Source organism: Sparus aurata, chromosome 7, assembly GCF_900880675.1.
Source record: "Sparus aurata chromosome 7, fSpaAur1.1, whole genome shotgun sequence".
NCBI lineage: Eukaryota > Metazoa > Chordata > Actinopteri > Spariformes > Sparidae > Sparus > Sparus aurata.
Genome location: NC_044193.1, coordinates 33738614 through 33752020, shown reverse-complemented (window position 1 = coordinate 33752020; position 13407 = coordinate 33738614). Strand labels below are relative to the sequence as shown.

At 38.8% G+C, this 13407-nt stretch overlaps 1 protein-coding gene across 4 annotated transcripts in view; it reads right to left on the bottom strand.

The window, feature by feature from the left end:
- LOC115585547 (paired box protein Pax-7) overlaps window positions 1-13407 on the bottom strand; it is an 87796-nt gene that overhangs the window by 52893 nt on the left and 21496 nt on the right. For all 4 annotated transcript variants that reach the window (XM_030424001.1, XM_030424002.1, XM_030424004.1 and 1 more), the window contains exon 5: window positions 5235-5434. In XM_030424001.1, the coding sequence (XP_030279861.1) occupies window positions 5235-5434 (200 nt within the window). The remainder of the gene's footprint in view (window positions 1-5234; window positions 5435-13407) is intronic.

Sequence of the window (13407 nt, the reverse complement as noted above, 5' to 3'; positions counted from 1 at the left end):
CTCTCACTATCATCTGAGGTCTCTGCCCAGACAAACCCTAGCATAACTGGCTCCACAACTAACTGAACCATGAGCTAATCAGCTAATGGTAGCTAGCTACGGCCAAGGATAGCTATCAAAAAGCAGCAGTTGTCTATTACTCTGGTGACATTATGCCCCCTAAGTTTTTGGAGCTACCTTTGACCTTTCTGGACATATTTTACAAAGTACACCTCTAAATGGATCAGCAAATAGCAGTTTGACATTGCAAGTAACACCATCTCGCCAACAATTTTACAGTTTGAAGTCACTGCTTCTGTTACTGCAGATTGTCTTTGTAGGACAGTGTAGCCTGGACCTTCAAACTTTTATGATTCTAAGCAAGGGCAATTGATCCTTGAACTCTGATACTTATTTGCTGACAAGTAGACATGGATGAGAACTATATGATATGGTCAAAGCTCCAGAGCCATTGAAAAACTTAATGAATTAAAATTGTTTTGTCAACTTTACATTAACTGTTCCTTTTTAAATGTCCATCTGAAACCTGTGTGACTGTCGAATGAACAGTGTCAGGCAGAGATACATACTGTAGATCATTCTGAGATTGCACTTCATTGCACCTAGAGGAGTGGCAAAGTGTGGACTAGTTTCCATGCCATATTGGTTTCTTTTTCTCTCCATTTTGCTGGGCCTTGATTGATCCACGTGGCTGTTGTGGATTAAAGCTCCCGTGAGACCGCCCAGACCCTTCTGTGATCTGCTGTGAATTTTACAATGAGTGGTAGGCTTGAAAGTGGTGGGAAAAACAGATTCCAGCCAAAATGTTGGGGAGTGAGACATGCATATGGAATGCAGCCCCCACCCAGCTACTTGAACAGCTAACAGCTGTTGTCAGAGCTCTACAGTATTTTCTCTACTGTCAGAAACCAAAGACAGGTTTCTCAGCTGAGATGTCAACAGCAGGCACAGTCTCCTGCATTAAACTGTGTGTATGTGTATATGAGAACTGGTTTGTAAATTATCACAATAATTTGACATAAACAATACATGTCATGACAATAAAAATGAATCCAATCGCAGAGACTTATGTAACAGCTTGTTTTCAAGCTTAACAGAACTGTAAAAAATAAAAAACAGTGATCTCCTAACTGCTCAACACCTGACAACAGACATAGCATGTAAACATTTAGCTGTTCAGTGTTAAGCAGCACCTTGCTCAACATGTTATATAATGGCTAGAAATGTCCACATGAATCTATGGCCCAAATTCAGTGGGACAAAAAATCTGACAAGACAGAGGCAGTGGATCTGTCTCCACCCTGACACAAGTAAAGTGATAAAAAGTCATTTCAATTCAGTTTTCTTCTAATAGGGATATTGTTTCAGCCCCTTCACTGAAAAAAAACATGTATCTTTTTATATATGTTATTTTGAAGAACAAACTAAAATGTGGGGTCAGGAGTAACTGTTAAATCCTTCTCAGAAAACCAAATAGGTAAAAACAATATTTATCAGCTGAATAAAATGTATGAACTTTTATCGAGATTTTAATATAATTTTTCTGATATCTTTTTTCTGTGACTGAAAATACATCTGTCCACAGTGAACATTTTATACCAAAGAATTTATTCTGTCTACTGAGCCTATAAATAGATCAAATCTGAAGATTATTTGTTATTGGTGTTGAAATAAACTATTCAAGTGGATTATATCATAAAATTTAACACCTTATTTAGTTGAACAATATTTAATTTAACTGTGTGGCTTTCTGAGAAATAGAGGATTTAACAGTAATATCAAAGATACTCAGTGCATCTCCTCCGCCATTTTGAATTTATAATGTGATTTCTCAAAATGATTAAGAGTTACAAAGATGAATAGAATGGCACTCAGTAGAGTGCATACATTAATTAAATCAATACTAATCCAATATCAAATAAACCATAATTAAATACGCAATATTTAGATTTTTATTTGGATCTGTGTCAAATTCAAATTCTTACTCATAGATACCAGTCAAATTTATTTTCATCAAGATCCTTGATCTCTCAAAGATTGAAAGTCTTGGGCTGGTTCTAGAACAGTTTATTAAAACTGAACTGTCCCTCCCCGACACTATCTTCGGTCACTTGGCCTCAAACCACCGTGAGGCGGCAACCAGGGGTCCATTGTCGTCTGTTTTCTGAAGTATGAAGTTAAAGAATTGTTGCTATGCACTGCTTGAAAGACAAAATGGGATATATTACAAACAAGACTACCCAACCAAAATACTAAGAAAGGCTTACTCCACCATCAAACGGGTGCTTAAGGAAAAAGAGCTCCGCTTACAGACACACCCGGGAAAAAAGTGTTTTTCGACAGTGGCCCAGCTATATACAACAGCGCACCAGAGGCAATGCATGACCTGAAGAAAAGTGCATTCATCCCAGGCAACCTCGGAGTCAAGACCCCCGCGAAAGGCAAATCCACGGCCCGACTGAGAGAACTTTCCTAGGAAATGGCAGGAGCAACTTCATGCCGAACAAACACGCCTGAAACACATCCAGGACAAGCTGCAGGGGTTCAAACGCAACACGGACACATCCTGAGAATCCCCCATGAAATATAAATGACTGAGAAATTTTGAAAAGGCTGGTAAGATTATAGTGTAATGCCAGATTGCACTGCCTATACCTTTCTCTCCCTTCTGGGAGACCATAATACCAGTTCTCAAGGACTGTTTCTAATTCTGTTCTTACGGGAGGGGAGATGTTGTAGTCCTGGAGAGAAGCCATAATTTCTCCTACAATAGGTAAAGACAAGACAGAATGTAGTTCGTATGGACCTATATCTGTTTTAAACATGGATTACAGGCTATATGCAACAAGATAGCAAAACGATTGGAAAATATAATCCCAGATTTAAAAGACACAGACCAAAAAGGGTTTGTTAAAAACAGGCAAACCCCACGACAATGTGAGACGTGCTCTACACATTATTGGCCACATAAAAAGCAATAATATGGAAACAGTAGTAGAAGTAGCAGTAGCAGTCTTTATGCAGAGAAGGCTTTTGACTCGGGTCGTTCGGAATATTTATATTTAGCTCTTAATTGCTTTGGCTTTGATGACCGGGTAATTGGATGCCTGAAATCGTTATACCATTCTCCCACAGCCAGAATTAAAATAAATGGGAATTTATCCAATCCTTGAAAGGGGATGTCGATAGGCATGCCCTCTTAGCCCTACACTTTTTGCTCTCTTCATTGAGCCATTGGCAAAGGCAATTAGGGAGGATGAAAACATAACAGGTTTACTGATTAAAAACACACAATATAAGACCTACCTGTACACAGACAACATTCTTGTGACCCTAACTAACCCCAATCCAAGTTTGTCTGAGCTGGTGGCTCTGCTTAGGAAATGTGGTTCATACTCAGGTTATGAATTAAGCTTATAAAAAGCAAACTCTTAGCTCTAATTACGAACCACAGGAAAACATTCAATGGAGTAGATTCAAATGAAAAGTAACACAATTAGATACTTAGGAGTAACAATACCTAAAGATCTATCTTCTACTTACAGATGATGTCTAAACGGATCTAAATCGCTGGTCATTGCTACCAATGAGCATGTACAACCAAATATACATCATTAAGATGAGTATACTACCAAGACTGCTCTATCTCTTTCAGTAACTACCCGAGGTTTGTCTGGAGAACGCATAAAACAAGAATTCGATTTCAGACATGACAGCTACCCAAAGACGAAGGCGGAATGGCTTTGCCCTGCTCGGAAGATTACAAAGCAGCATGGCTGCACTTTCTGGGGTTTTTTTGTGTGATCCTAAGTTTGATGCCAAATGGAAGGACCTAGAACAAAGAAAACAAACATTCCCCTCCAGACTATATCAGGTGAAAAGAAATTCCCCAAATGACAGCTAGGCAAATTGACTAACTGGACTGCAGCTCCTCTGAACATTTGGCATAAAAAGCTCATAGACCTGAAATTTGAGAGAAATGCCCAAATATTACGTTGGGTAGTATATGATTCTGAATTTAAACCAGCTAAACTGTGTAGTGCATATAAATATTGGTCAAACTCAGGCATTACCTCCTACTGTGTAATATCTTCCAACAAACAATACCTCTCAGCAACTCACAATTTATCATCACTTTCACAATAATATCAAAACTATTGGAGAGACAGGGATGAGCTTGATTATGGTATTCAATGATGCATATAAAAGGTAAAAGTAAAGTAAAGTAAAATGACAGAAAACTTATCTCCAGGATTTATTCATCTTTACAACTGGAAAGGGGCCTTTCCAGTTGTAAAGATGAATAAATCCTTTTTACAATGTATGTTAAATCAAGATGGGAGACGGAAGCTACAACATACAAATTACTGAAAATGACAGGTTAAATATATGTAAGACACAGCCAGCCACCTCAAATTCAAGAGGGAATTCAGTGAGAAACAGAATAACCCCTAGAATAAAAAAAATCTCAAAGTAACAAACCCGAAGACGGCCATTGGTGGAGAATGTGTGGTAACACATGCAGTTCACTATCACATTTTTTGGGAGGGTCCTTATATCTTTGCCTACTGGACAGAAGTAGTAACAGAGATCAAATAAGATTTATTTCAATTTCACTGTTACATATTTGGTAAACTGTGCTGAAAAAACAGGACAGATATTTACTACAAATACTACAAGCAATAGTATAGAGTCTCTAACGATCCCAGAATGGACAGAAATAGATCAAGAAATGTACATAATGGAATGATTAATTTTCTCTCTGACACATGCTGCTGAAAAATGTGTCAAATACTGGAAAACATTTAAATAAAAGATTTCCCAGTTATGTTTATATTTTGTTAGAAGGGTGGTCCTGTTCCTTCCTGCACCTGGACCAATAGTGTGGACTTTCAGTTACAGGCGTTTTAATTTGACTGGAATCATATTAATCAGAAGATCTCCTTCAAGTGTTCAAGGACTACTGTGAACATTGCAATGTAACCTAATTTCTTGCTGCTTTCAGTTTTTTTATTGCAAAGCATTTCATCATACCCATGATGACTCTGTTATCACTCTGTCAGTCTGCAATTTTCTTTCTTGTTCTGTTCATTTGTTTGTTGTAACTGAGTATAAGATTAAGAAAAAGTCTTGGACTGGGGTCACTGGCTTGGCAGCCTTCTCAGTGGTTTGCAGAAAAGTTTACTGCCAACATTTTATCCTGCTGACTGGACTGCTACATTTGGATGTATTACCTGGACCCTGGCTTCAGTGAGTTTGGTCCTCTGGGCCAGCTCTTCTCTTGTGTAGATGTCGGGGTAGTGGGTTCTTTCAAAAGCCTTCTCCAACTCCTCCAGCTGCTCTGCTGTGAATGTGGTCCGACTCCTGCGCTGCTTCCTCTTGAGGGGGAGGTCAGGCTCTGACTCCACATCTGACACTTCGTCCATCCGACTGCCTGGAGAAATACAAATGTCTTCAAATAAGATACAAAGTGTGCATTCACACATACAATACTAAAATGGCCCTCAGCAAAGTGCATACCTCTGCCATGGCCCCACAGTCCCATTTTGTACTCATTCATAGCCCATTCCTTTTTTGAGATTAGTGCCAAAAGTTATGGGCCAATGGGCCAAGACCCATCCCCCATCCAAGTTTTGTGGAGATTCATTTATTAGTTTGGGACACGGGTGAAAATGTAACCTCTTCGGCGAAGGTAATAATCATAAGCAGTATATGAGTTTATGAGTTTATATGGAATGCTCTAAAAAACAGTTTGGAGTAATCCACAGATGAACAGGTGAGTTAACAGGTGATAGTATCATGATTGGGTTTGTAAGGGACATCCTCAAAAGGCTCAGGCTTTCACAAGCAAGGATGGGGCAAGGTTCACCACTGTGTGAAAAACTGTGTGCAAGTAGACCAACAATTTAAAATGTTTTTCAACTCACAATTGCAAGAAATCTATGGAATTTACTATCTACAATCCGTAATATCAATAACAAGATTCAGAGAATCCAGAGAAATCTATGCACATAAGGGAAAAGGATGAAATCAACATTGATTGCTGTGACCTTCAACCCCTCAGGAGGAACTGCACTGAAAACAACATGATTGAATAGAGGATATTACTACATGAGCTCAGGAACCCTTTGCTGCATCTACAAATACAACTTAAGGCTCTACAATGCAAAGTGAGAGCCTTATATCAACAACATCCAAGAACACTCCCAACTATTTTGGCCTGAGCTCATCTGAGACAGACTGCCACAAAGTGGAAATGTGTGCAGTGGTCTGAGGTGTGTCTTAAAATCATGGATGTCATGTCCCCTGTGCTAGATATTCAAGATTTAAAGTGTTTTTGTCATAAGCACAGTAACGAAACATCTTTCTCTGTACAATGACATTCTTCCTTTGCTGTCCACAGAATGCCAACAATGTAAAAAGAAATATATACAACCAAAATATGATATAAGTAAAGCACTTTTGCAAGGCACATGTGATGAAGAATAGATATAAAGATGACAGGGATGATCCAGACTGTTAACTGTGCGAAGTTGAATAGCCTCTGTGATGGGTATTTGTTAGTGCCCATGAAATGGGTTACTTGCATATCTGTGAAGGAACAATTAATGCTGAAATGTACTTACAGCAACATATGCTGCCACCAAGATGATGTCTTTTTCAGGGACTTCCCTGCTTATTCCAGCAAGACAACACCAACATTCTGCATGTGTTACTATACTGATCTGTCTACAGTCCAGATCTGTCTCCCCTTGAGAATATGTGGCATATTATACACATACAAAAATGGAGATTTTGGACTGTTGAACAACTGAAGTCATATATCAAGCTAGAATGGCAAAGATTTTCAAACTCCTTACTTCCAAACCCTTAGTGTTGATAAACACAAGGTCATGAAACATAGTGGTAAACATGCTCCCATACCAAAGGATTTGGAAAGCGTTGCATTGTCAAATCCAGGATGAGTGTATATTTACAAAAAACAATTAAGTTTTGTAATTTGAACATTAAATATGCTCTTGGGGTAGCTGTAGCTCAGGAGGTAGTGCGGATCATCCAATAATCAGAAGGTCGCTGCATGGCTTGAATCCCCGTCTTCATGATGAAGTGCCCTTGAGCAAGATACTGAACCCCAAATTGCTCCTGATGAGCAGTTGGCACTTTGCATGGCAGCCTCCACCATCAGTGTATGAATGTGTGTGTGAATGGGTGAAAATGACAGCTGTTGTAGAGCACTCTGAACAGTCAGTAAACTGGAAAGCACTATAAAAAAGCAGTCCATTAACTTTTACCATCTCTGTATTGTATTAAATTGAATATTGGTTAAAAAGGATTTGCAAATCACTGCATTCTGTTTTATTAACGTTTAACAGCTTTATAACTTTTTGGATATAATGTTTGGACAAACAAAGAGAGACAGGAAGGAGGGATAAATGCTGCTTCAAATAGCACAGACAGCAATGACTTCTCTGTATGGTTATTTATATGACAAAACAATTTTCTTTTTCTTGTTAAGTATAATTTTATATCAAAACATGCACATCCCAGCATCCTTCAGGGCAGAGTGCAGAGAGTTGGAGCGGAATGAGGGTTGGTAATCTCTCCAGACCACCTTGGTGATGTGTGTAGCACCATTCTTTCACTTTGGGCCTCAGGGCAACCCAGACAAATACACTGGGAGGCTGAAAATAGCCCACTAATATTTATTGTGTAGCTGATTTCACTCACACACACAATGTGTCCATGCCGAAGGAGCCTTGGAAGATTATCTGATGCATGCAGATATCTATTTCGAATGAGGGTGCCTACTGTACCAGGATTGGAGAGCAGTTATAATAAGATATAATGCTAGGGTGGTCTATGGGACGTCACAGTCCAAATGAAAACATATCAGGTTTCATATCGGAGGTTTATCTGATATCTCACTTTTTCTTTTTAGAAATGGCAAAATATATGATATTATATATTAGAAAAATGGTCCTTTTAAAAATGTTTGTCGCTATTTAAGTATTTTATCTAGAGTGAAATGATAAAGCAATGTATCACCTGCTGGCATGCTTGCTTTTTTTTATAGAGAGTGGCATGAAAACTGTGACAGAAAGCTACTAACTGAACACAAGACAGCAAAGCATTTACATTATTTTTGGTAAATTATAAGCATCCTGGGGTCCAGAGGTCTTGTACAAATACCAGGGTACTAACAGATTCAGTTTAGGGATTGCCTCTCTGAGTTGTTTGCTTGAAATAAATAAGGCAAAATGAAAAACACAGATGAATATGCAAAATTAAACTTCCAAACTACCAATGTTGGATCTTTAAAAACACTGAATGACTATGTTGCTGAAAAAATGTTGTTGTGCTGAAGCATGTCAGGATGCACAGAATGGAACCCAAATACAAGACACAGGCAGACAAGTGCTTAGCAAAAAGCAAGCTTTTAACAACAAAGCTGAACCCCAAAACCAAAACCAAATGCAAAAATACCAACGTACAAAGACCAAAACAAAGCTGAATAAGTACAACCAAAAAACAAAGTATAAACCAGGAATGATGTGAGCTAACTGGGACTTAAAGCCAACAAAAACCAGAAACCTTCCACAGGGGAGACACAGGAACAGACATAGGGAAGCTGAATGGACGTACTGACAACAACAGCAGGGAGCACACACACTATATAACCCAATTAGACACAGGTGAAACATATCAGGGAGGGGCAGACAATCCAACCGCGGAGAAACAAAGACAAGAAGAGGAAAAGGAAATATCTGGTTAGAATTCCAAGATACTAATATGTTAACATTGTGAGAGGGTCGCATTTTGGTCTGGTTTAGGCACCAAAACGACTTGGTTAGACTTCAGAAAAGATCACACTTTGGGTTAAAGTAACTACGTTATTACATAAGTTCAGTCGTATCCCTTATGTAACTTAAACCTTTCTCACACAGAGACTCCCCATTATCGCCCCAAAGAAGGCTCGCCTTTACCGTGCATTTTCATATTCATTCTGAACCAAGCAGGAACCAAAAGAGGTGTGACGGTACACATCATGATGTCGAAATATGTGTGTTTTTTTTTCAATGTGTTTCCCCTGTGTCCTCCTGTTAATCTAAACATGTATCCACTGACTGTTTAAAATCATATGGATGCTGTTATAATGTGTTGTGATTGAGATACTGACGCACCATGAAGTGTGGAAACTGACAAGGATAAGTTTTTCTTCTAAATGACATAATTACATAATCACCATCACCTGTCTGGCTCTGTCACTCGTGGGGAGGGAGGCTGTTTTCTGGGGAAAAGCTCACTGATGTCTCGGTCAGGAGGGCTGACCGTCACAGTGATTTTTTTCAATACAAGTTTTCAGAGACAGTTAGAGTAACTACAACAACACAATAATGTGAGTTAAAGTATTCAAGCGAGATATGGAATGAAAGGACAGAAAAAAACACAAACATAACAATGTTAACACTACTGTTAATGAATAAAAAAAAAACATAAACCAAAAAGACATGGATCATTTTTACATTTTGTTGATTTGTTTAGTGCAAATCCATTCCGTGCATAAGTTCATCATGTGCTGGTGTAGAAAGAATGAAAAGGCCCATCAAACTGGCTTAGACAACTACAGGATCGGCTCTGTAGTTTAATTAAACAAGGAATTATGAGATTAGTGCGGGGCTCCCATTACAGGCCACTGGAAGAAGGGAATATTTTTCGTATTCCCCCCTAGCTGCCCCCCTTGAGAGAGAATTCTCAATGGATTACATGTGGCCGCAGGACATGCTGCTGCATTAATTAATTCAATTCTTTGACATATACTTCCTGCAAAGATTTGTTTTTCCTAAAACCCAAGGTAAAACACTGTATCTATATTAATACTCATGCACATCTTTGAAGAAACTTTCCATTTAGAGTACATGTCTTGTTTGTTGCTGGTAGGTGGGTCGAGGGAAGGGGGGTTTGAGTGGGAGGTGGTTGCTGCAAAGTAATTTGGCACTAACTTAGCGTGACAACACTTGAGGCCGCTGCAGTGGGCTGGGATCACTTTCCAAAAGGCACCTCCGGGTCCTGTGGGTGCTGCTGCGACAGGATGGACTCTATTTGTTGTACCCCCACACTGCTAGATTTAGAGGAGGAGATGGGCAGAGGTGGGGGGGAGGGAGGGATGTCAATGTGAATGAGGCTTCCCCACCTCACAGTGTCAGTCTCTGACTCTTCCTCTCTGTCTCTGCCAGCCCCACACAGTGTGAATTGAATTGCCAGAAGCCTTGTTATTCTTTGTTTTCTGTTTTCATTTCTTTTGAATCACCGTCTTTCCAAACCAGACACCCTAATTTTCTACCAGAGTTTTGGGAGTGATGTTGGCTGCAAATGTATTCACAGTAGAGACTGTAGATAATATATACGCAAAACAAAACTGGAGCACGTGAAACATTTTTCAAGTTCTTGAAACCATATCAAGGGAATATTTCCGCCAGCATTTTGACCATCAAAGGGCATATTACTTCATCTAATTTTATCCTTAACACTTTCATTAGTTACTAGTAACTCCTGATTCAACTGTATAGAACAGGCAATGATTAGTTAATGATTAGTTAATTGAAAAACAAATGAGAAGAGATCACAAAGAAAAGGGAGAAGGACTCAGTAGCCACTGAAGCACCCCACTTGAAGGGACACAAAAAGGGTAAGGAATTTAGTAAGGTAAGGGACTACTCAGTAACTACTCAGAAATGCATCAGTATTTGACGAGTTGGGAATAAGACAAATCGGAACTTTAAGGAACCAGTAATGAATGAGTCATTACTGGTTTCTGCTCTTTACCAGGTCAGAGTTAATCAGAACTCAAGAACAAAGTGGTCAAAATTATCAAACGATTACCTGATGATTCTTTAATATAGGTTTCCTCGGCAGTGTTGGGAAAGTTCACTTTCTACACGAACTAGTTCACAAATTTTAAAATGAACTAGTTCAGTTCATAGTTCATAATTCAACATTTTGAACTAAGTTCACAGTTCCAAAAATGAACTAGTTCATAGTTCTTTTTTTTCCAATATGTTGATGCAAGCTATTATTTTTCAGTTTTCAGTTTTAACACTGAAACTGCAGCTCTTCGACAATATTCTGCAAAACCAGGTTGTCCAGCTGCGGCTGGGAGATGAAGACAACGGAGCCGCTACTGTACGCCGTTAATGCAATTTGGGTGGTAGAGGATCTGTTTTGGCTCGCCGTTGCCGTGTCTTTTGATTTTTTATTCACTTGCACATACCTTGAAAGGCTAGCTGGGTGTTTTAGTTCAATGTGCCGTTTCAGGTTTAACGGTACAGGATAGAGTTCAAATTAAAAATAAAATACATAAATAAGTAAATAAATAAATAATTTAAAAAAAAAAGAAGAAGAAGAAGGAAGGGAAAAATAAAATAATAAATAAATAGATAGTTCAGACAGTGGCTTCAGGGAAAAACTTTTCATAATGACTCAGTAAGGTATTACTTTTTTTGTTATTTAACAAAATCAGAGATTTAAGCAAAGAGCTCAGTTCCAGGAGAAAAGGAGCAGATTTAGGTAGTGATTTTGCAAATTTTTGTTTGTGAATAAAACATTTTGCATAGGATAACAAAGTTTATCATGTGTTCAAGAGCATTAACTTCTGGGTTAACAGCAAATAACATGTTTAAGGGTAAGAGAATGGACAGAGTTAGCAGCATCACAAAAATGAGATTCAACATCACTCCAAAACTTTTAAAATATATATAAATAAAAAAACAGATGTGAAGCCTTCATTTGTTTTTGCCTCCATGCTTAGCACATTGATGACGCATGTACGGTGCGACTCTGTGGAGGCTGGTGTTGCCAGTGTTCTGTCAGTTCAGGACAAATTCATCTGTGTTCGTTTGGTAATGCCTCACTGCATGTTTGGTATGCAGCTGTTTCTGTCTGAAATAGTTAAGTTTTGTTTTGATCGGAAGTAAAGTGAGTTGCGTGTAGAAACCTCTCGTCCAGCATCCTTTTTATACACAACAGCCAGATTGGGTGTTTTTCCGCTACATATTAGCTACTGTTCACGGTGTGTTTTAGCCGGTTTTCGTCTGGAAGGCTCGATGGAAATCTGGCACTGTCTTGAACGCAGTTAAACTGTGAGAACGCGCCGTTCACAAACGCCAAAATGAACGCGTTCACAATAACGTTCATCAGGCAGAAATACAGTACGTTCAGTTCACGTTCCCCCAAAATATGAACGAGTTCATGAACGATCGTTCATTGAACGCGTTCAGGCACAACACTGTTCCTCGGTCTGTTCTCTAGTAACTCACTATTATATTCTATATAGTCCTCCACTGGAAATTCTTAGGAAAGTAGAAAAGGAATTTTTCATTTGTTTCCGAGTAAAGTGGTCATCAACTAATCATTAGCTACTCTAAAAAATGTATTAAAATTTACTCATTAACAAATAGTTAACTAGCAGTTGATTCTTCATTTGTTCTTCATTTGCTCCCATATAACTCCAAATGTGTTGACCCGTATCATAAGTTGTTGCCATTGTGCCATGTTATTTGCTTTTGGTTCTCTTTTACATTTAGGACTGTGATCTGTGGTTATTTACTTAATCATTCCTTATTGATGTGAGACTTAGCACCAGCTCAGAGCATGGGAACCTTTTAAAAAAACTAAAATGATCTTTTTGATGTTTTAACACGCAAGTGGATTTTGCGCCAAAACCTAACCAGAGCATAAACACAGTGCTGTCACAACAAAAGAAATACAAAGTTGCAACCAAAAGAGATTTAAAGTTTCAACAGCAACACACTGCAAACATACAATATAATTTGGTAATTGGGTTGAATATGAAAAATGTGCATTTTCATCTGTCCCTGTGACTCTGAATAATCCAAGTCCTCACTGGGAATAGTTTTTTTTATCAGAACTATTTACAGTGGGGGTGCCGTTTAGCTCAGTTGGTAGAGCGCGCATCCCATGTGCTGAGGCTCTGCAGCTGACCTGGGTTTGACTCCCGGCCCGGGTCCCTTTGCTGAGTGTCACTCCCCCTCTCTCTCCCCCTGTTTCCTGTCATATCTTCAGCTGACCTATCAATAAGGCCAAAAAAAATTTTAAAAAAGAACTATTTACAGTGAAATAAATCAATAGAATTAGGTAAAATAACATGAGAAACCCTATCAACGCCTGCATTCTGGCAATAAAATGGAATGTACTCTTGAATAATATGTATGCCTTTAACTTTGACTTGCCAGAGCAGAGACTTCATAAAAACTGGGTCACCTGAGAGCCGATTTGAAAAGCCAAGCTGAAAATGAGGCTCACAATGATCGGACATATAAATGAAAGTACACGTCATAGCACAGTGTCGCTGGCAGTGACAGTCTCAACAGCACTGGTGGTGCGTTGCGT